Source organism: Neoarius graeffei, chromosome 2 (assembly GCF_027579695.1).
Source record: "Neoarius graeffei isolate fNeoGra1 chromosome 2, fNeoGra1.pri, whole genome shotgun sequence".
Classification (NCBI taxonomy): domain Eukaryota; kingdom Metazoa; phylum Chordata; class Actinopteri; order Siluriformes; family Ariidae; genus Neoarius; species Neoarius graeffei.
Window position 1 is genome coordinate 83434258 of NC_083570.1, and position 23492 is coordinate 83457749.

Sequence of the window (23492 nt, forward strand, 5' to 3'; positions counted from 1 at the left end):
ATCACTACTGTAGCATGCACTAATAAGTTTATGAGGATCCATCCATTCATCCATTAGTGGGCCAATCCATCTATCCATTCTTTTTATCAGTACTGTAGTATGCACTATATAATAAGTTGATTAGGTTCCACCCATTCATCCTTTAATTGGCCCATCCATCCATTTACTAATTAACCCTTCTATCTCTCTATCCATTCCATTCATTAATTAACACATTCAACCAGTCTATCAGGTTGTATCCACAGATCCATGTACCAAGCCATTCAGTCATACATTCATCTTTCAGTCCATACATTAACTGACCAATCCATCTATAAATCTATCTATCCGTCTTTCTGTTCATGAACTGACCTATAGTTATCCATCATTCATCCAAATAACCATCCAAATATCCACCGACCCATCCATCTATTCATCCATTAGTAGGCTAATCCATCCATTTATTCTTCTTATCACTACTGTAGCATGCATTAATAAGTTTATAAGGATCGATCCATCCATCCATTAATGGGCCAATCCATCTATCCATCCTTTTTATCAGTACTGTAGTATGCACTATATCATAAGTTTATTAGGATCCACCCATCCATGCTTTAATTGGCCCATCCATCCATCCATCCATCCATCCATCCATCCAACCATGCATCTATTAATTGTTCCATCCATCCATTTATTTACTAATTAACCCTTCTATCTTTCTATCCATTCCATCTGTCTGTCCATTCACCTACTTACTGGGGCAGCACGGTGGTGTAGTGATTAGCACGGTCGCCTTACAGCAAGAAGGTTCCGGGTTCGAACCCAGCGGCTGGCGAGGGCCTTTCTGTGTAGAGTTTGCATGTTCTTCCCATGTCTGTGTGGGTTTCCTCTGGGTGCTCCAGTTTCCCCCACAGTTCAAAGACATGCAGTTAGGTTAACGTGGGGTGGCTTTGGGCTGAAGTGCCCTTGAGCAAGGTACCTAACCCCTGACTGCTCCCCGGGCGCTGTAGTGTGGCTGCCCACTGCTCTAGATGTGTGTGCATGTGTTCACTGCTTCAGATGGGTTAAATGTAGAGGATGAATTTCACTGTGCTTGAAGTGTGCATGTGACAAATAAAGGTTTATTCCTCTTACCAACCTACCCATACAGACCTTCCTCCAGGCCAATGTTATTCATTATATATACACATGCAGCATATAGACACAAACAATTTGCATAACTTACAATCCCATCAGATATGGCTATTTACCATCCACAGTGAGGTTTGAGGAGTTGACATATTCATGGGTGTCATTATCCTGTGTGCACACTATGGTGTATTCTCCACTGTCTGACAGCTTGCAGTCTTCGAGGATAAGCTCAGCTCTTTTGCCTTCCCTCATAAAGATGTATCGTGGGTTGTTAGTGATGTCTTTTCCATCCTTTAACCACCTCACATGAACATCTTTTGAGCTCATCTCAGCCTCCAACCTGGCCTTGCCCTTCTCCTTCACATGTATATTCTTTAGATGGCTCACAAACTTGATGGGGATTCCTGATCATGAGAAAGAACTGATTAGAGACTCACTCAAGAAAGACTGATGGATGATACTTTTGAGGTTAAATGCTTACTGAATACAAGGCTATAATGGCAAATTCACAAAGATTAAATACTTTTAGTAATACTGCATCTTCATAGAATTTAATTGCTTATTAAAATGGCCATATATCATGAATATGATAAATATGACATGATGTAATATGATAAAATATTATTTGTAGCTGAAAAATATTTTAAGTTTCTTACGTTCAATAAACAGAGAGGCTGTAGTGATCAAGTCTCCAAAACTGATGGTATAGTCACCAGTATCACTGGGACGCACATCTTTGATCTTTAAAGTGTATGTGCAGCCATTGTCAGACACACACACATCAAACTTCTCATCTCGCTTTAGCTCCTTCCCTTTAAACTGCCATACCAGAGGGCTGTCAGTCTTCTTAGAGAGCCGCAACTCAAACACAGCGGTCTGTCTCTCTGTCACTTGCAAGGGCTTCAGATCTGTTAGGAACTTCAGTGGTTCATCTACCATTGGTGGATAGAGAGATTAAAAATATATAGAAGGACAGAGTGATCAGATGCTGATATTTTGTTGAAATTCAGTGTTTTTCAGGCTGTATACTATCTTTTGAACTTTTTGGATGTGTCAGGGAGAGTGTATAAGTTGAAGAACCTTGAATATGTATGTAGATTATACATATTAAACAATGCTCTTGTATGTTGAAAGGAAACAAATGCAAACAGCATGAAGTGAGGACACTTGCCTATGACAGTGAGCTTAGCAGACAGGATCTTTTCTCCAATCTTTAGAGTGTATATGCCAGAGTCAGCCATACACACACTGGTGATGCACAGCATGTGTTTAGTACCCAGCTGTTTAACTTCATACTTCCCAAGTGAGTACTGGATCCGCAGCAACTCGTTGCCCTGAATAACAAATGGTTATGTATACACACACACACACACACACACACACACACACACACACACACACACACAAATCCAGACAGCCTACATTAACCCTTTGAAACTGCAGTTAGACACAATGAAAAGATGATTGTTGTAAATTTATAGAAATTATTTCTCAACTGTAGCTCATAGAAACAAGTAGAGGAACTGCAGATTATAAATTTTGATTTAATTCTACATTTGCATCTGTAATTAGAGGAAGAAAACTGACATTTGTGTCTTTTTATATAGAAAACTAACAACAAGGAAACAACAAAAGCACAGAAAATCATGGATGTTTTATTTTAGTTGAGTGTAAAAGTTTGCAGCTCCATTTTTCTGGATAAAAAAGAAAATTTTATTAATTACAATTTGTCTACAAATAAAATAAATTTGAACAAGCTAAATTAAAATGGGTAAGTGTATCCTGCCACAAGACAGGACAAAAAAAAAGGCAAAAACTCCAGAAAAATAAATTGAAATGAACCAAAGACACGATATTTATATTTCATTCAGGATGCGAAATACAAATATTTTGAACTGATAAAATGTAATTTTTTTCATTATTAATATCATAATACACACTATTTGGTCATTTGTGTTACTTGCTATAATGAAACCTCATCTCATCTCATTATCTCTAGCCGCTTTATCCTGTTCTACAGGGTCGCAGGCAAGCTGGAGCCTATCCCAGCTGACTACGGGCGAAAGGCGGGGTACACCCTGGACAAGTCGCCAGGTCATCACAGGGCTGACACATAGACACAGACAACCATTCACACTCACATTCACACCTACGGTCAATTTAGAGTCACCAGTTAACCTAACCTGCATGTCTTTGGACTGTGGGGGAAACCGGAGCACCCGGAGGAAACCCACGCGGACACGGGGAGAACATGCAAACTCCACACAGAAAGGCCCTTGCTGGCCACGGGGCTCGAACCCGGACCTTCTTGCTGTGAGGCGACAGTGCTAACCACTACACCACCGTGCTGCCCAAACTTAAATTTTTTAAAATATTATTTCACAGCTGTATAATGAATTTTTAACTTAAAAAAAATCACACTGTGCTACAGTATGTAAGATATTTTGTTGCTGTTTTATAGATAGATAGATAGATAGATAGATAGATAGATAGATAGATAGATAGATAGATAGATAGATAGATAGATAGATATTTGACAGAGGTAAGCTTACCTGAAACCAAAGCATCTTCATATTTGGATCTTTCAACTCCAAAATTGTGTCAAAAACTACATTGGAGTCTGTCATTGCTGTTATATCCTCCAATGGCTTCAATATTTTAACCATCTGGTAAGAGACAGTGATCAGTGTGTGCTTTAAAGTGATAAGTAAAGCAGTATAATGATAGAACTTCAAAAATGACACATTAAATTTCTTATTCAACTTACAAGTTTACAACTTGCAAGTGTGATTGTAACAGCTTTGGACCAATCACATCTGATATTAGAGGAGGAAGAGCTACCTGGCGACTTTTACCCAGAAAACCTCAATGCTAAGCTAGTTATCTACCTAACTGAACTAATGTAAAAACGTAGTTTTGTTATAGATTGTTTGAGTAGAACTGGACAGGTTTGGCTACTGATAAATAAACCACTGAGAATATAACAGTGCGATCCTGAAATCCCACTTGAGCTGCCTTGTGACAAAAATGAGCTGTTAGTTAACAGCTATCAAAAAAATGTATGTAAAATGGTGATATTATGCTTTTTAAAATGTCTTCTTTAGTGTTCTGCCTCATGGCAGGTCTGCACTGACGGCTTCAGCCATCAAAGTGTCTAGGGAACATTAAGCACAACTTTATTTATCACACACACACACACACCTGTGAAATTCCTCTCTACATTTAACCCATCTGAAGCACTAAACACACACATGCACACACACCCAGAGCAGTGGGCAGCCATGCTAACAGCACCTGGGGAGCAGTTGGGTGCCTCGCTCAAGGGCACCTCAGCCCAAGGCCGTCCCATATTAACCTAACCACATGTCTTTGGACTGTGGGGGAAACTGGAGCACCCAGAGGAAACCCACGCAGACATGGGAAGAACATCCAAACTCCACACAGAAAGGCCACCGCCGGCCGCTGGGCTTGAACCCAGAACCTTCTTCCTGTGAGGCGACCGTGCTAACTACTTACACTACTGTGCCACCAACAGTAGTGATTTCCTGCACACGTGAGCAATGAGCACACACAAATACCCAGAGCAGTGGGCAGCCATGCTAACAGCGCCCGGGGAGCAGTTGGGAGTTAGGTGCCTCGCTCAAGGGCACCTCAGCCCAAGGCCGTCCCATATTAACCTAACCACATGTCTTTGGATGGTGGGTGAACGTGACAACCTGGAGGAAACCCACACAGACACAGGAAGAACATGCAAACTCCACACAGAAAGACCCCTGTCAGCTGCTGGGCTTGAACCCAGAACTTTCTTGCTGTGAGGAAACAGTGCTAACCACTACACCACCGTGCCACCCTTTAAAATGTCAGGAAGACACAAATGTATTTTGTAAATGGTACATACAGTGGGGCAAAAAAGTATTTAGTCAGTCACCAATTGTGCAAGTTCTCCCACTTAAAAAGATGAGAGAGGCCTGTAATTTTCATCATAGGTATACCTCAACTATGAGAGACAAAATGAGGAAAAAAATCCAGAAAATCACATTGTCTGATTTTTAAAGAATTTATTTGCAAATTATGGTGGAAAATAAGTATTTGGTCAATAACAAAAGTTCATCTCAATACTTTGTTATATACCCTTTGTTGGCAATGACAGAGGTCAAACGTTTTCTGTAAATCTTCACAAGGTTTTCACACACTATTGCTGGTATTTTGGCCCATTCCTCCATGCAGATCTCCTCTAGAGCAGTGATGTTTTGGGGCTGTCGCTGGGCAACACGGACTTTCAACTCCCTCCAAAGATTTTCTATGGGGTTGAGATCTGGAGACTGGCTAGGCCACTCCAGGACCTTGAAATGCTTCTTACAAAGCCACTCCTTCGTTGCCCGGGCGATGTGTTTGGGATCATCATCATGCTGAAAGACCCAGCCATGTTACATCTTCAATGCCCTTTCTGATGGAAGGAGGTTTTCACTCAAAATCTCATGATACATGGCCCCATTCATTCTTTCCTTTACACGGATCAGTCGTCCTGGTCCCTTTGCAGAAAAACAGCCCCAAAGCATGATGTTTCCACCCCCATGCTTCACAGTAGGTATGGTGTTCTTTGGATGCAACTCAGCATTCTTTCTCCTCCAAACACGACTTTTTTTTTACCAAAAAGTTCTATTTTGGTTTCATTTCACCATATGACATTCTCCCAGTCCTCTTCTGGATCATCAAAATGCTCTCTAGCAAACTTCAGACGGGCCTGGACATGTACTGGCTTAAGCAGGGGGACATGTCTGGCACTGCAGGATTTGAGTCCCTGGCGGCGTAGTGTGTTACTGATGGTAGCCTTTGTTACTTTGGTCCCAGCTCTCTGCAGGTCATTCACTAGGTCCCCCTGTGTGGTTCTGGGATTTTTGCTCACCGTTCTTGTGATCATTTTGACCCCACGGGGTGAGATCTTGCGTGGAGCCCCAGATCGAGGGAGATTATCAGTGGTCTTGTATGTCTTCCATTTTCTAATAATTGCTCCCACAGTTGATTTCTTCACACCAAGCTGCTTACCTATTACAGATTCAGTCTTCCCAGCCTGGTGCAGGTCTACAATTTTGTTTCTGGTGTCCTTTGACAGCTCTTTGGTCTTGGCCATAGTGGAGTTTGGAGTGTGACTGTTTGAGGTTGTGGACACGTGTCTTTTATACTGATAACGAGTTCAAACAGGTGCCATTAATACGGGTAACGAGTGGAGGACAGAGGAGCCTCTTAAAGAAGAAGTTACAGGTCTGTGAGAGCCAGAAATCTTGCTTGTTTGTAGGTGACCAAATACTTATTTTACCAAGGAATTTACCAATTAATTCATTAAAAATCCTACAATGTGATTTCCTGGATTCTTTCCCCCATTCTGTCTCTCATAGTTGAAATGTACCTATGATGAAAATCACAGGCGTCTCTCATCTTTTTAAGTGGGATAACTTGCACAATTGGTGGCTGACTAAATACTTTTTTGCCCCACTGTATGTATATTACTGCGAGCTGGCCTAGTGGTTAGCATGTCTGCCTCTCGACTGCGAAATCACGAGTTCTACTCGTGGTTGGGTTATACCAAAGACCATCATAAAAATGGTACCTACTGCCATCTGGCAAGGCACGCTGCAATACAGATGTGAGTGAGGAGTCAAATTCTTGTGTTTACCGGAGAACTGCCCCCCCCACTGTAACTCTAGCTGTATAATGGGTGAGAGGCCGAGGGCTATAGAAGTGGAGATCGATGCCACCCAATGTGCCTTAAGGGCCTGGTTAGTACTGGGATTGGAGACTGCCTAGGAAGACCAGGTCCTGGCACAGGAGGAACTTTGACTTTTTTTTTGACATATGTATATTCGTAGATGGTGGTGCAAGTGGTTAGCACTGTTGCTTCACAGTAAGAAGGTGCTGGGTTCGAGCCCAGCAGCTGACGGGAGCCTTTCTATGTGGAGTCTGCATGTTCTCTCTCTGTCTGTATGGGTTTCCTCCGGGTGCTCCGGTTTCCTCCACAGTCCAAAGACATGCAGGTTAGGTTAATTGGTGGCTCCAAGGTGAGTGTGAATGGTTGAAAGGAGAAAACCTCTATAATAATCCAGTAGAAGGCAAAAGTAAACCTAGACACTTTGATGGCTGAAGCTGTCAGAGTGACCATGTCACTATAGTGATATGCCAAAATGGATGGATGGATATTCATAGATCCTGGGTAAACGTATATAGATATTTCTGGGCCATTCTTAGAATTTGTTGTGCATTAAAATATATTAAACAACTTATTATTCTATATAGATCATTTTTAATGGTTTAAGATTCCTTATTTAGGGATACACATTATTTACTGTAGTAACTGTGAATTGTGACTTATTCAGTAACTACAGTGAAACTAACAGGAAGAAAGGTACTGTATGTAGTTATGAAAGTCAAGAATGTAATATTGAATTGCCAACAGATCCTGGAGTTTAAGTGTTTGTAAGGAGGGCTGTCTAAAATATACTGCATTTAGGATTATTTCTGCTATTTCTGTTCCATTTGATACCCACTTCCACATCCACATTTTTCTTCATCTCCTTGAGTTTTTTGAGGATGCCTCTGAAGTCAGTGAAGCCGTATTCAAAGCAGATGCGCTCGTAGTCCTTCTTATCAGCTCCAGACAGAATCTTCAGCATCTCCTCTTCAGTTGGAGGCTTCTTCTCTCGCTTCTCTACACTCCTGCATCAGATAATTGCTGCTTTCAAACTCTCAAGCAAAACATACAGTATATTCTACCTGGAGTGGATCTGCTAGAATGTATATTCAGTAAAATAGATGGTAGAAGGTAACACATGGTGTCTTTATGAATAATGCTGCTCTTACATGCCTGGCAAAACTGTCACAAAGAGAATATGTCTGGAGTTGTGGTTTGAATCAGGGGTGGGGTTAGGGAAACTATGCAAGCAGTTTGGGTTTCTCCCTGTACTGGAAATTAGTCTATATCTGCAAATCTGAAACATGACAAAATGTAAAGCTGGCAAATCTGTTTCTTTCATTTTACCGTTTCTTCAGCTTCTTCTTAAAGTCCAGTGCAGGATCTAAGGAGAAGGCAAGACATAAAAAACAAGGGAGTGATTCGTGAAAAATCCTGTTCTTCTTGTAATACTTGCTTTATTAGAAACACAAACTTACTTTCAGTAACAACGAGTGAGATGGAGTAAATGGCATCCCCGTGTTCATTAGATGCGATGCACTTGTACACATCAGCATCCTCCAGAGTTAGATTTTTAATCTAGTGAATACATATAATAAAATAAAATGAGAAAAATGTTTGTGTGAAAAGCAGAATTTCAAAACTGAAGGACACTGGGAGTTAAAAGCTGCAGTACTGCTGATGACCAACAGGGAGCAGCTTGGCATCTATGGATTAATTGTGCACTAGTGGAGCTATTTTCAGTCATAAAACAGATGGTAGGAGACAATTAATATGTCAGCATGTACATCTTAATTACTTCCTAATGGCAAATTAAACTTCTCTTAAGGCACAAAACTGGAAATAGCACACAGTACAAAATCTACTCATTTACTTTTGTTAAATGTTTATTAACCATGCTTTCTTGATAAATGGGAGTATTGTTCAGGCATTTAGACTGTGAGTACAAAACTAATAACATTGTCTCACCCATACCGAAAAACCACATATATTTCACTTCTGATCATAAGTTTCTCCACCTGGGATTATGTGAATAAAATGCATTTCAGCATTGCTCATATGTAGTAACATATACACATGGGACATCATATAAACAATATGTGATCATGTGAAAAAATGTGGTAAAAATCACATGTGAAAATGTAACATGAAGTGTCTAAATACCATGTGTCATTTTCACATGTGAATCAATTGAACATTATAAATGCAATTGAATTTTCTGGAAGGGCAATCGATTTGAGAAAAGGTTGTCAATTCCAACCACTGAGAACTGCAAGATTTAAAATTAGTTTTTGCTATTGTACTCCCAATTGGAGATATTGTACTTCCATCCCTAGTTTGGAAAAATGACACCAAAATTATCTTCCTTGTAAAATATGTAGCTGCCCAGAGAGGAGAAGATTATGCAGAAATTGGAAATGGACTTATCTTAGATCTCCCCCCATGCACCTCTGCCAGCAATGCACTTGGGAAGCTTCACTGGAAGCCATTAAAGCGCTGTAGGGCTGAACACCATGCCATTTTTGTTTACCAAGCCTTTCAGTGCTCGTTCAATAAGAATTTTCATAACTATAATACTAGGTCCAGAAATAACATCTGTAAAACCATTTTATGGATGTTAAACCACAGTTTAATATCCGTAAAACCATAGGAGATGGGGACATTGGTCTACCATTAACTTTGCTGCTGATGGCTGGAACTCCTTAGACCTCTCTCTTAGAGAAGTGCCTACGTTAGTAGTTTTTAAACGTGGCTAGAGTTTCAGTTTAATGTATCAATGAGTATACTTAAGGTTATTGCTATTGTATTATTCATGTTGACAGGGTCCTTTTTAGTTTATCATTTATGATGAGCTGGAAGGGATTCTGGTGATCATGATTGTGGTGGTGTAGTATAACGGCATTGATCTTACTTTACTTTTGGATAAGTAATACAGAATTTAATACAGAATCTAGTTATTTTAATTATATTTCTATTTTTAATGTATTGTTTATTTATATTATCATATATTTATATTATTATCTCGCTCGGGACGGAGTCCACCATGGGGCGAGGTATTGCTTTCGGTCGGGTTTCTTTGTTTTTTTGTTAACAATATTACGAGAAAACGGCTGGATCAATCTTCATGAAACTTTCAGGATAGATGGGCATTGGTCTCAAATAGAACCTCCAACATTTTGAGGGTCATCTGGTCAAGGTCACCAAAAAGGTCAAAATCGTTTTTGTTGTGGCTACTGCCTCATATAGTAGAGGCGCGAGCCACTATGTCATCATGCTGTAAGAATGTAGGTGTAACAGTCACACACTGCGCATGTGCATACACGTGTTCTGATTAAAATGGCCGGTAAGTGTATACAATTCAGTTCACCATTCAAAATAAATGGACTAGACTAAAGAAATCGCTTTCAGACATGTTTATGCTTATTACAGAGGGAAAGCGTGTTCCACTGAGCTCTAGCGCCGGGCCATTTCCAGGAAATAAGAGTTTGGGTCATGGTGACAGCGTGTGTATGTCAGCCTCGGTTCGGAGGTTTCAGTTTCGTAAACTGTAAGAGGTAAGGGTAGAATAATATAAAGTACAGACACTTGGTATATTTTACTTCCGTGATTTTGAAATTGTTCATTTTTGGATTACACTTCATTTTTTGTGGCTACTGACTCAGAGACTAAATATATATGCTATATTTACTGTATGGACATGGTATCAGAAAACAATTTTATTTTTCATAAGCAGTAGCCACATGTACCCATAGGGTACCTATTTTTTTTCGTGATATCTTCCTTCATATTCATCATAAGTGCTACCAGGCGAGGTTTATTTTGCCTGGCAACACTTGTTTATATGTTTATTTTGGAGGACTCCTCTGTAAATCACCCCCCAGTGAAGTTGGCTTCCTCAATAAAGATTATTTATTATTAATGGAGTGCTGTGTTAAACTGTGTAGTTCTGCAACGTTCAATATTTAGTAAGTAAGGAATAAAACAAAACATGATGGAAAATATATAGGAAATGAATCAATGGTGCAATGGAGTGAAGCACCCTAATGCACCCCAGGTACTGTTAACACCTTGAAGTTGATTCATTTTCAAAAACAGCACATATCAAACTGGTTTATGCCTTCACAATCAGCAATCTGCCAACAGTTAGCTGCCTTGCTTTTTTGTACCAGAGAACAAGAAATCAGAAAGTGCAAATCCCTGTGTTCTTAAGACTTTCCCATGCTAAACAACCTTAAAGTTACACTGGAGCCTTCTTCTTCTTCTTCTTCTGCCTGTTCCTATTAGGGATCGCCATAGCAGATAATGTCCCTCCATCTCCTCCTGTCCTCCATGTCTTTTTCTGTAGCACGAACTGTCCTCATGTCCTCCTTCATCACATCCATAAATCTCATCTTTGGTCTTCCTCTTTTCCTTCTACCTGGCAACTCCATCTCCAGCATTCTTTTCCCAATATACCCTGGATCTCTCCTCTGTATGTGCCCAAACCATCTCAGGCTTGCCTCTCACTTTGTCTTCAAGCTGTCCGACATACGCTATCCCTCAAATATTCTCATTTCTAATCTTGTCCAACTTTGTCACTCCCAGTGAGAATCTCAACATCTTCAACTGTGCTACCTCCAGCTCAGCCTCCTGTCTTTTTGGAGTTACAGTGGAGCCTCCTTCCAAAAAAAAATAAAAGTTCTCATACATAGAAACACATGTTTTTAGATGTGTTTATGTGGAGCTTTCACCATCCAAGTCCCTGTGTAAGTTGTTACTATCGAAACAATAACCTTTTAGAATATGTGTATGTTCTAAAAAAACAACAACAGCAACAACCTGTCATTTGCATTTCAGTCCAAACTATTGTCAGAGCTGCTGCTATAGAAAATTAAACAACACCTTCTGAGCAAACATGATCAAGAATTCAATAGCACTCTGGTATAACAGCAAATTAAAACAATATATCGCTGAATCAATAGCTGGTTATCTTGCTACGGTAACTGGTTCATATCGGCTTTTCACCTGTCACATGAACTCACAAGTCCTTACACTGAAACACTAAATACAAAGAGAAAAAAGCTCCATGTAGAAACATTTCAGTGTTCCTCACATTGTCCCATCGGAGACCTTACTTGTTTGGTGTAAGGTGCTCCTTAGAGATTGAAGAATAGTACATGTCTCAATCCAAATACAGATTTTTTTTTCACCGCAGCTGGGTGTCTTCTCTTATTTTATTCATGTCTCACTCATTTCTCATTGCAGCTTGATTAACTGTCTTAAATGCGATAAGTGACATCACACTATATTAATAATACGTGTTTTTGGTCCGCTATGAGTTTGTCAGAGACATGCTGACATTATGGATATAAAGAACTTTATCACCGCATCATTATACATGATATGATATACTCCATCTTTCACTCCTCCAGAATACTTAAAATATCACTGATGTAAATGCCACTGCCATGGTTTCTACACTGTATAAACCTGAGCCAGTCATTTTCCCATGTGCATCCAGAAGCACAGAATGGCTTCATATAAGGCCTGATATAAATAGAGTTCACTGGTCCCTCACCTTTAATACATAATACTTATTGATGTCATCATAGAAAGTCTTGGCACCCTTGGCCAGCTGCTTGCCACTTTCTCTGGCCCAGGTTATATTAGGAGTTGGTTTGCCAGATACTTTTGCTTTGAAGATGGCATTATCCTCTGTAAAATCAGATGACAAATTATTAATGAAAAGTTAGGTAGAAATGCTGTTCTGTCATGCAAAGAACTACACCGAAAGACCTAAAACGACCAGACCTTGGCTGACTTCGTCATAACTTATACAATTCACCTGAAAAACTCTGTCTTTGGTGCTTGCAGCAAAGCACTTCTGTGTTCTTGCTCCATATCATGACAAGCTTCACCGTGTTTTGATGGACTTAACAATGTATAATTCAGAAGCAGCTTTTCTAGGTCTGTCCAAAAGATTTTTTTACTACCCGTATTACAAGCAGAGCAGAAATGGTTTCTTCAGTACTGAAGCTATTCAGTACTGAGTTAGGAGTTAAAATTTCAGCAACAGCCAAGTGTTCAAATCTGAGTATAAACCTCCCACACTGTGCATTTTGTTTACGGTAAATGTCTATTTAAAATATGTGTAATTGCTTCTGTATAATATATAACAGGTATTAAAAATGGGCAGTACATTGTGTGGGACACTACAGATTCTGTACAGATTATTCTAATATTTGTTCCAAATGGGCAGCACGGTGGTGTAGTGGTTAGCGCTGTTGCCTCACAGCAAGAAGGTCCAGGTTCGAGCCCCGTGGCTGGCGAGGGCCTTTCTGTGCAGAGTTTGCATGTTCTCCCCATGTCTGTGTGGGTTTCCTCCGGGTGGTCCGGTTTCCCCCACAGTCCAAAGACATGCAGGTTAGGTTAACTGGTGACTCTAAATTGACCGTAGGTGTGAATGGTTGTCTGTGTCTATGTGTCAGCCCTGTGATGACCTGGCGACTTGTCCAGGGTGTACCCTGCCTTTCGCCCGTAGTCAGCTGGGATAGGCTCCAGCTTGCCTGCGACCCTGTAGGACAGGATAAAGCGGCTAGAGGTAATGAGATGAGGAGATGAGATTTGTTTCAAATTTCCTTCACTATTTTTTTTATTTCATTTTCTATTCGACTTATAGTGGTGTAGTGGTTAGTGCTGTTGCCTCACAGCAAGAAGGTCCTGGGTTCGAGTTCAGCAGCTGACAAGGGCATTTCTGTGTGGAGTTTGCATGTTCTCCCTGTGTCTGTGTGGGTTTCCTCTGGGTGTTCCGGTTTCCCCCACAGTCCAAAGACATGCAGGTTAGGCTAATTGGTGGCTCTAAATTGATCATAGGTGTAAGTGTGAATTGTTGTTTGTCTATGTGTGTCAGCCCTGCGATGACTTGGCGACTTATCCAGGGTGTACCCCGCCTCTCGCATGTAGTCAGCTGGGACAGGTTCCAGCTTGCCTGCGATCCTGAAGAACTGGATAAGCGGCTACAGATAATGGATGGAGGTGTTAAAAATGGGCAATACATTGTGTGCGACACTACAGATTCTGTACAGATTATTCTTAGTATTTGTTCCAAATTTCCTTCACTATTTTTTAAATTTCGTTTTCTATTCTACTTTTGGTGGCACGGTGGTGTAGTGGTTAGCGCTGTTGCCTTATAGCAAGAAGGTCCTGGATTCAAGCCCAGTGGCCAACGGGGGCCTTTCTGTGTGGAGTCTATGTGTTCTCTCTGTGTTTGCGTGGGTTTCCTCCGGATGCTCTGGTTTCCCCCAAAGACATGCAGGTTAGGCTAAGTGGTGGCTCTAAATTGTCCATAGATGTGAGTGTGAATGGTTGAGAGGAGAAAACCTTTATAATAATCCAGTAGAAGTCAATAGGAAACCACTACTGTAATGTTCCCTAGAGATTTTGATAGCTGAAGCAGTCAGAGTGGCCACATCACTGTAGTGATATGCCAAAATGGATGGATTCTACTTTTAATGTTTCCTCCCTTAACTACATGAAATCTGAAACTTAAGAACTACACAATTTATTTTATCATTTAACTGCTGCTTATTATCAGTATGACTGGGAGGTGGGCTAGTGGTTAGCATGTCCTCCTCTTGACTGGGAGATCATGAGTTCTACTTGTGGTTGGGTTATATCAAAAACCGTTATAAAAATGGTACCTACTCCTATCTGGTGAGGAATGCTGCAATACAGATGTGAGTAGGGAATCAAGCTCTTGTGGTTACCAGAGAACTGTAACCCTAACTTTTTACAGGTGAGAGTCTGAGGGCTAGAGAAACAGGGCCTGGTTTGTACTGGGACAGGAGACTGCCTGGGAAGACCTGGCACTTGAGGGACTTTATCAGTGCATGTAATGCTATTAAAAGAAGAAGAAAAAAATCTACATGGGAAATGTTGACGTACAGCTTCAAATTCTTCACTCCAGTTAAAGCAGAAAAGTAAAAACTTCTAGATTTACTTTAAAAAAAGCCAGATTCCTCAAATCATACCCTGATTTTAGTTTCCAATGGTAAAGTCATGTAGCATTTACCATTAGCTAAGGCTAATGGTAAATGCTACACGACTTTACCATTCCTAACTAACTTAATTCCTAATCTCTCAAATATTAGTTAGTGTGATGATAACTGTGATGAAAATAACTGGTTGCTAAATTACTAATAACTGGCAGAGACAATTTAAGGCATTTGCTCATTTGAATATTGCACAGAAGTCATGACAGTTAGCAAAGAACTTTACGATTACCTTAAAAGCACAAGTTGAATATCAGTTCATTGTTTATGATAGGGCGGCATGGTGGTGTAGTGGTTAGCATTGTCGCCTCACAGCAAGAAGGTTCTGGGTTCGAGTCCAATAGCCGACGAGAGCCTTTCTGTGTGGAGTTTGCATTTTCTCCCCATGTCTGCGTGGGTTTCCTCCGGGTGCTCCGGTTTCCCCCACAGTCCAAAGACATGCAGGTTAGGCTAATTGGTGACTCTAAATTGACTGTAGGTGTGAATGTGAGTGTGAATGGTTGTTTGTCTCTATGTGTCAGCTCTGTGATGATCTGGTGACTTGTCCAGGGTGTACCCCGCCTCTCGCCCATAGTCAGCTGGGATAGGCTCCAGCTTGCCTGTGACCCTGTACAGGATAAGTGGTTACGGATAATGGATGAATGTCTATGAGTATTTTTGTTAACATTGTTAGCCATGTTGTGCTGTTTTTGTGATGTGTGATATTTCTTACAATTCCTGTGTAATGTGTTTATGTAGGCTGGAGTGACTGTTGTTATGTGAGAAGGAGTTTAATTTGAATGAAAGCTTGTGGTGTTACTATTTTGACACTATTTGTGATTATCAAACCTGCAGTTTGTGACTGATAGATTAAACAATAGATAGATTACAGTGATGGGTATTAGCTGTCACATCACTTCCATTTTAGATTTGTTAGGAACATAGAATGTCAGGCAGAAATGAAACTAATTAAAAATGTCGGTGTTATAAAAAGACATCTTATGACTTGTAGTAGAAATGAGAGCTTTTTCAACTGCGATTTCTTTAGCCAACCGTGAAATGGTTCTGCTTCCATCCATCTGAGTTTTAAACTGTTTATTCACTCAATGTTTTAATTATAGAGCATGCAGCATAACTGAGTATATGACTAATAATTGTAGTGTTACCATGGAGATAATAAAAATGGACTATAAGCATTCATACTGAATCATTATTCTGCTAACGATGTGAGCTGTGAGGCCATCTCACCTTCCTGAGCTGTAACAGGGTGAGGTCTCTCTTCAAACTCAGGAATACTCTCTCCTGGAGGGATTTCAGAGCTCTTCTGTACCTGACTGAATGATTCCATCACAGCTGAGGTCTTACGCTGTACTGCTGACTGCTCTGTAAGACAAAACTGTAAGGTTCGTATCCCACACACTTACACAGTAAAGTATACACACACATACGGGTATTAAATATAGACACACAAGCAACCATTAATTCAATACTTAACCATCTTTATCCATCCTTATCCACACAGTTATAAGCCACTGTAATTTACATGTCTAATAATTGCAGATGAATACAATAAGGAAAAAAATCCATAGCAGCCTGTTCATTCTCATTATAATTATCCCACTCAATTAATCATTGCAGACTTAGGCAAAGCAGAGCTTGCTGAACATCTGCCATGTTTGACGTGAAAAACAGCTAAGAATGAATTTAAAATTAATCCGAAAAATCAACTAAACATCATTCACTGATGTAGCTCAAGTCTGGAGTCTCTGACACTCACAACTAGTGTTTGGTTCTACAAAAATAAAAAGTTTTCAAGAACTAAAGCCATCATAGAAAGTCTGATGTTCTACTGTCTGTTTCTGGCTTTACCATAATGAGTGTTCTAGTCCATGATTGAGCTCCCTCCCCCCGGGAATGTACAGATTGACTGGCTGCTATTTGTGATTTTATATTGTGAGGGCAGTTGTGGCTCTGGGTTACTGATCTGAAGGTCATGGGTTCAAGCCCCAGTACTGACAAGCTGGCACTATTGGGCCCTTGAACAAGGCCCTTAACCCTCTCTGCTCCAGGAATACTGTGTCATGCACCCTGTTGTTGAACGTTGCTCTGGTTAAAGAGTGTCTGCTATGTAAATGCCTGTAATAAACATACTCATATATGAGGGTAAGTCAAAAAGTTTGAAGACAAATGAAAAAAATCTTTATTTATGAAAATAACAAAGCTATTTCTCTACATATCCTCCATTTAAGTCTAAACACTTCTGCAGAACCCATTTAAACAAATGAGAAAAAAATTATACTTGGTCATTTATTTATTGAGGGAAATGATCCAATATTACATATCTGTGAGTGCCAAAAGTATGTGAACCTCTAGGATTAGCAGTTAATTTGAAGGTGAAATTAGAGTCAGGTGTTTTCAATCAATGGGATGACAATCAGGTGTGAGTGGGCACCCTGTTTTATTTAAAGAACAGGGATCTATCAAAGTCTGATCTTCACAACACATGTTTGTGGAAGTGCATCATGGCACAAACAAAGGAGATTTCTGAGGACCTCAGAAAAAGTGTTGTTGATGCTCATCAGGCTGGAAAAGGTTACAAAACCATTTCTAAAAAGTTTGGACTCCACCAATCCACAGTCAGACAGATTGTGTACAAATGGAGGAAATTCAAGACCGTTGTTACCCTCCCGCCTCTCGCCGGGCCCGGCGCGATGGCCCGCCCATGGCCTTTGGGGGCCGGGCCCGCCCATTTAGTCACGTGGGCCCACCCTAGTGTGGGCCCGCCTGCCCTGTCATAGGCTAGGGCCAACAGCTTAACACAATATTTAAAATAAATAAATAAATAAATAAATCGCAGGCTACTACAGTTAAATGCTTTTCTTTTTTTTTTTAAAAAAAGGGCATAATATTAAAGAAAAAGTCCTTAATTTAAAATGTGTATACATGACACACTGTTTTCTTAACGTTTCGGCCTGCGCCCATCTCGTCAGCCCTGCGCTGTCATGCACTTGGCGTTTGATTTGCAAACTAAGCACTGGAGGTAAGAAACTGGTTTTGACGTTTCAGTTAACCTAAAAAAAATCTGTATTAAAGATTAATGTTGTCATGCTTCACAAAACTAGATTTGAGACATAAAACTTTTAATGCGCATGGTTTCACTTAGAAGGGATTCAATTACTGCAGTTAGGCTTTGTGCAGGGAGGATGAGTGTGATGTAATCTTCTGTTGCGCACTCTTAATTGTAAATATCAATCTTAATTTGCTGTCAACATTGATCACAATCATCCGTTTGCGCATTCAGTGTTGGGTATTCGGAACGAGTTTACAACATGACTCGTGCGCAAACGGAATACTGCCAATATTCCGTATGAAACGGAATATTCCCTACAAATGTACTCCGTGACGGACAATATATAGCAGCGGAACAGGGTGTCTGAAGAGCTCAAAATACACCATTTTAGAGTGTTTTTTTCAAAAATTTCTTCCGGGGGAGCATGCCCCCAGACCCCCCTAGTAAAATTGGGTTCGCCGATGCGTGCCCACCCCCAGCCAGTGCAATGCCCGGCTACTAGACCGCTTCTGCCGCCGGGTCTGCCTCACGCCCATAGCCAGCTGAGATAGACTCCAGCTTGCCTGCGACCCTGTAGAACAGGATAAGCGGCTACAGATAATGAATGGATGGATGAATGGATGGATGAATGTTACCCTCCCCAGCAGTGGCCAACCAACAAAGATCACTCCAAGAGCAAGGCATGTAATAGTCGGTAAGGTCACAAAGGACCCCAGGGTCTAAGCAACTGAAGGCCTCTCTCACATTGGCTAATGTTAATGTTCATGAGTCCACCATCAGGAGAACACATATCTGTTTAGTCAAGCCTTTTGTTAATGGTGTTTATGAGGTAAAGGAGTAGATCTGGAGGGTCCTCAGACATAGAGTGTTGTGGTAAACTGGGATGTATGGATGCTGTCAGTCCCCACTCGCTTGCTCACTCGAGTTTGTTGACGGTGCAGTGGCTGGCTGCTTTATGTCCCGGGGCTCCCTCATGCCTGTGTTACCTTCTGGCTCTCTCCTTTTAGTTATGCTGTCATAGTTAGTTGCCGGAGTCCCTGCTTGTACTCGGTGCAATATGTATACTGTTCCTACTTATTCAGGTGACATTGGGCATACCTAACCACCTGTGTTTTCTTTCTCTTCCCCCCCCCCCCCACCCCAAATCTGTCCCTCTGAGTTACATGGAGTCAACAGGAAATCTTTTGGTGGAGACGGTGGGGACCTCGACTGGCTATCGTAGCCTGCAGGGAATCGGCCGTCAGACGTTCTGTTGCATGTCCCAGACCCGGTGAAATGTAACTGAATTGTCTTGGCCAGGCCTAAGGGTCCCATCTGCATCTCATCATTGCTGAGGAGTGTGCTCCCATCACCCAATCAAGCATTCAGCCAGAGCAGGTCATGATATATTTTTTACCATATTAACATGCCATTGTGCGTCATGCCTGATGTAAAGACTCTCGTCTCTGCGAGCCTACCACACAGATTTAATACTTGTCATTTTTAGGGCATACCTAACAACGTGTTTTCTTTCTCTCCCCCCCCCATCTGTCCCTCTGAGTTACATGTTGATCCTGGGATTGAGATGCTGGCCTCTTCTGCCCCTCGGACCTGCTTGATCTATCCTGGTGCCCTGTGTCTGGTCGGAGTTTTATCGCCCCACTCCTGTGAAGGACGGCCCCATGAGGACAGTTGAGGGTTATACCTGTTAAAACTGTTAATATTATAGTCAGGCTGTCTGTTGTTGCCCAAATGAGGATGGGTTCCCTTTTGAGTCTGGTTCCTCTCGAGGTTTCTTCCTCATGTCGTCTGAGGGAGTTTTTCCTTGCCACCGTCGCCACAGGCTTGCTCATTGGGGATAGATTAGGGATAAAATTAGCTCATGTTTTAAGTCGTTCAAATTCTGTAAAGCTGCTTTGCGACAATGTTTATTGTTAAAAGCGCTGTACAAATAAACTTGAACACTGAACAACAATAGTGTGCATGGCAGGGTTGCAAGGAGAAAGCCACTGCTCTCCAAAAAGAACATTGCTGCTCATCTGGAGTTTGCTAAAGATCACATGGACAAGCCAGAAGACTATTGGAAAAATGTTTTGTGGACGGATGAGACCAAAATAGAACTTTTTGGTTTAAATGAGAAGCGTTATATTTGGAGAAAGGAAAACTCTGCATTCCAGCATAAGAACCTTATCCCATCTGTGAAATATGGTGGTGGTAGTATCATGGTTTGGGCCTGTTTTGCTGCATCTTGGCCAGGACGGCTTGCCATCATTGATGGAACAATGAATTCTGAATTATACCAGCGAATTCTAAAGGAAAATATCAGGACATCTGTCCATGAACTGAATCTCAAGAAAAGGTGGGTCATGAAGCAAGACAACGACCCTAAGCACACAAGTCGTTCTACCAAAGAATGGTTAAAGAAGAATAAAGTTAATGTTTTGGAATGGCCAAGTCAAAGTCCTGACTTTAATCCAATCGAAATGTTGTGGAAGGACCTGACACAAGCAGTTTATCTGAGGAAACCCACCAACATCCCAGAGTTGAAGCTGTTCTGTACGGAGGAATGGGCTAAAATTCCTCCAAGCCGGTGTGCAGGACTGATCAACTGTTACTGGAAATGTTTAGTTGCAGTTATTGCTGCACAAGGGGGTCACACCAGATACTGAAAGCAAAAGTTCACATACTTTTGCCACTCACAGATATGTAATATTGGATCATTTTCCTCAATAAATAAATGACCAAGTACAATATTTTTGTCTCATTTGTTTAACTTGGTTCTCTTTGTCTACTTTTAGGACTTGTGTGGAAATCTGATGATGTTTTAGGTCATATTTATGCAGAAATATAGAAAATTCTAAAGGATTCACAAACTTTCAAGCACCACTGTATATATATATATACAGGGAGTGCAGAATTATTAGGCAAGTTGTATTTTTGAGGATTAGTTTTATTATTGAAAAACAACTATGTTCTTGATGAACCCAAAAGACTCATAAATATCAAAGCTGAGTATTTTTTGGAAGTTGGAGTAGGGCTTTCTTAGTTTTAGCTATCTTAGGAGGATATCTGTGTGTGCAGGTGACTATAACTGCGCATAATTATTAGGCAACTTAACAAAAAACAAACATATACCCATTTCACTAATTTATTTTCACCAGGGAAACCAATATAACAACTCAACATTCACTAATATACATTGCTGGCATTCAAAAAAAAAAAAAAACAAATCAGTGACTAATATAGCCACCTTTCTTTACAAGGACACTCAAAAGCCTGCCATCCATGGATTCGGTCAGTGTTTTGATCTGTTTGCGATCAACATTGCGTGCAGCAGCAACCACAGCCTCCCAGACACTGTTCAGAGATGTGTACTGTTTCCCCTCCTTGTAGATCTCACATTTGATGAGGGACCACAGGTTTTCTATGGGGTTCAGATCAGGTGAACAAGGAGGCCACGTCATTAATCTTTCTTCCTTTAGACCCTTTCTGGCCAGCCATGCTGTGGAGTACTTGGATGCGTGTGATGGAGCATTGTCCTGCATGAAAATCATGTTTTTCTTGAAGGATGCTGACTTCTTCCTGTACCACTGCTTGAAGAAGGTGTCTTCCAAAAACTGACAATAGGACTGGGAGTTGAGCTTGACGCCATCCTCAACCCGAAAAGGTCTCACAAGCTCATCTTTGATGATACCAGCCCATACCAGTACCCCACCTCCACCTTGCTGGTGTCTGAGTCGGACTGGAGCTCTCTGCCCTTTGCTGATCCAGCCACGAGCCCATCCATCTGGCCCATCAAGACTCACTCTCATTTCATCTGTCCATAAGACCTTAGAAAAATCAGTCTTGTGATACTTCTTGGCCCAGTCTTGACGTTTCATCTTGTGTGTCTTGTTCAGTGGTGGTCGTTTTTCAGCCTTTGTTACCTTGGCCGTGTCCCTGAGTATTGCACACCTTGTGCTTTTTGACACTCCAGTGATGTTGCAGCTCTGAAATATGGCAAAACTGGTGGCGAGTGGCATCTTGGCAGCTTCACGCTTGACTTTCCTCAGTTCACGGGCAGTTAGTTTGCGCCTTTTTTTTTCAACGCGCTTCTTGCGACCCTGTTGACTATTTTGAATGAAGCGCTTGATTGTTCGATGGTCACGCTTCAAAAGCTGGGCAATTTTAAGAGTGCTCCATCCCTTTGCAATATATGTCACTATTTTTGACTTTTCTGAGTCCGTCAAATCCCTCTTCTGACCCATTTTGCCCAAGGAAAGGAAGTTGCCTAATAATTTTGCACACCTGATATAGGGTGTTGATGTCATTAGACCACACCCCTTTTCATTACAGAGATGCACATCACCTGGTATGCTTAATTGGTAGGAGGCTTTCAAGCCTATACAGCTTGGAGTAGGCCAACATGCATAGAGAGGGTAATGTGGTCAACATACTCATTTGCCTAATAATTCTGCACTCCCTGTATATATATATATATATATATATATATATATATATATATATATATAGCCTCAGCCGAAGTAAAATATTTGAAGCTTTAGTGGGGTGGTCTCCATAGAGATATATCATTTAAGTCCTCAGCTTGATGCAAGTCTTGCTTAAGTAATTACATTCCAGGCATTTAGCAGTCACTCTTATCCAGAGCAATGTACAACAGGACCCTGACATACCCACAGCAGTGGGCAATTCAGGGAGTAGTTGAGGGTTAGGTGCCTTACTCAAGGGTACTTCAGCCATTCCTGCTGGTCCAGGGAATCAAACTGGCAACCTTTTGGTCCCAAAGCTGCTTCTCTAACCTTTAGGCCATGGCTTCTTCATGTAATGATTCTCTGGGCTTGTACCTGTTTACATTGTTTACACTGTGCGCTTTTAGCAGTCTTTTAAGATTATAACTTGTCACAATGTATGAGATGATCCCAATAAAATATACATTTACTTTCAAAATAATTTATGTAATTTATTTAAAAGTAAAATTATTACAGGTGGTCCAGTGGTGAGCACTGTCACTTCACAGCAAGAAGGTTCTGGGTTCAAGCCTTGCAGCCAACTGGGGCCTTCCTGTGTGGAGTTTACATGTTCTCCTTACATCTGTGTGGGTTTCCTCTGGGTGCTCTGGTTTCCTCCCTCAGTCCAAAGACATGTGCATTAGGTCATCTGCCTACTCTAAATACCCATTATTGTGATTGTAAATGGTTGTTTGTCTCTGTGTTAGTCCTACAATAGACTGATGATCTGTCCAGGATGTACCTCACCTGAAGTCAGCTGGGATTGTTTCCAGCTTCCCCTGTGACTCTGATGGATAAGCGGTATAGATAATTGAATGATGGATAAAATGATTACATTTTCTTTACATCATCAATCAGCATGATCTGGGCTCATAGAAAAACAGAAACAAGCCCTTGATAAGATACTAGCAATGGAGAAATATTTAGGTGATGAAGGAGCTTGGAGTCATTCATGGAAAAGTAAAAGAGGAGAGAGAACATGGAATGATGACAGCAAGCTTCAGGAAGTGAGGATTATTTTCTGTCCATTACAAGGCATGGTGGCTTTATATCAACGAATATTAATTTCACTTCTCCTAATAACAATTCTCCCCATTCGGAAAGACAATCATTCTGCAGTGGAAAAGGAG

The 23492-nt window shown here is 41.0% G+C and overlaps 1 protein-coding gene across 1 annotated transcript in view; it reads right to left on the reverse strand.

Annotated features, from left to right (window-relative positions):
* The window catches only part of LOC132874138 (immunoglobulin superfamily member 22-like), a 48380-nt gene that overhangs the window by 19188 nt on the left and 5700 nt on the right, over nucleotides 1-23492 (reverse strand). Inside the window, exons 2-10 of the mRNA XM_060910097.1 lie at nucleotides 16054-16188; nucleotides 12354-12490; nucleotides 8275-8374; nucleotides 8144-8180; nucleotides 7653-7821; nucleotides 3663-3776; nucleotides 2282-2444; nucleotides 1767-2042; nucleotides 1230-1514 (exon numbers count right to left, since the gene is read on the reverse strand). Of these exons, the coding sequence (XP_060766080.1) occupies nucleotides 1230-1514; nucleotides 1767-2042; nucleotides 2282-2444; nucleotides 3663-3776; nucleotides 7653-7821; nucleotides 8144-8180; nucleotides 8275-8374; nucleotides 12354-12490; nucleotides 16054-16188 (1416 nt within the window). The remainder of the gene's footprint in view (nucleotides 1-1229; nucleotides 1515-1766; nucleotides 2043-2281; nucleotides 2445-3662; nucleotides 3777-7652; nucleotides 7822-8143; nucleotides 8181-8274; nucleotides 8375-12353; nucleotides 12491-16053; nucleotides 16189-23492) is intronic.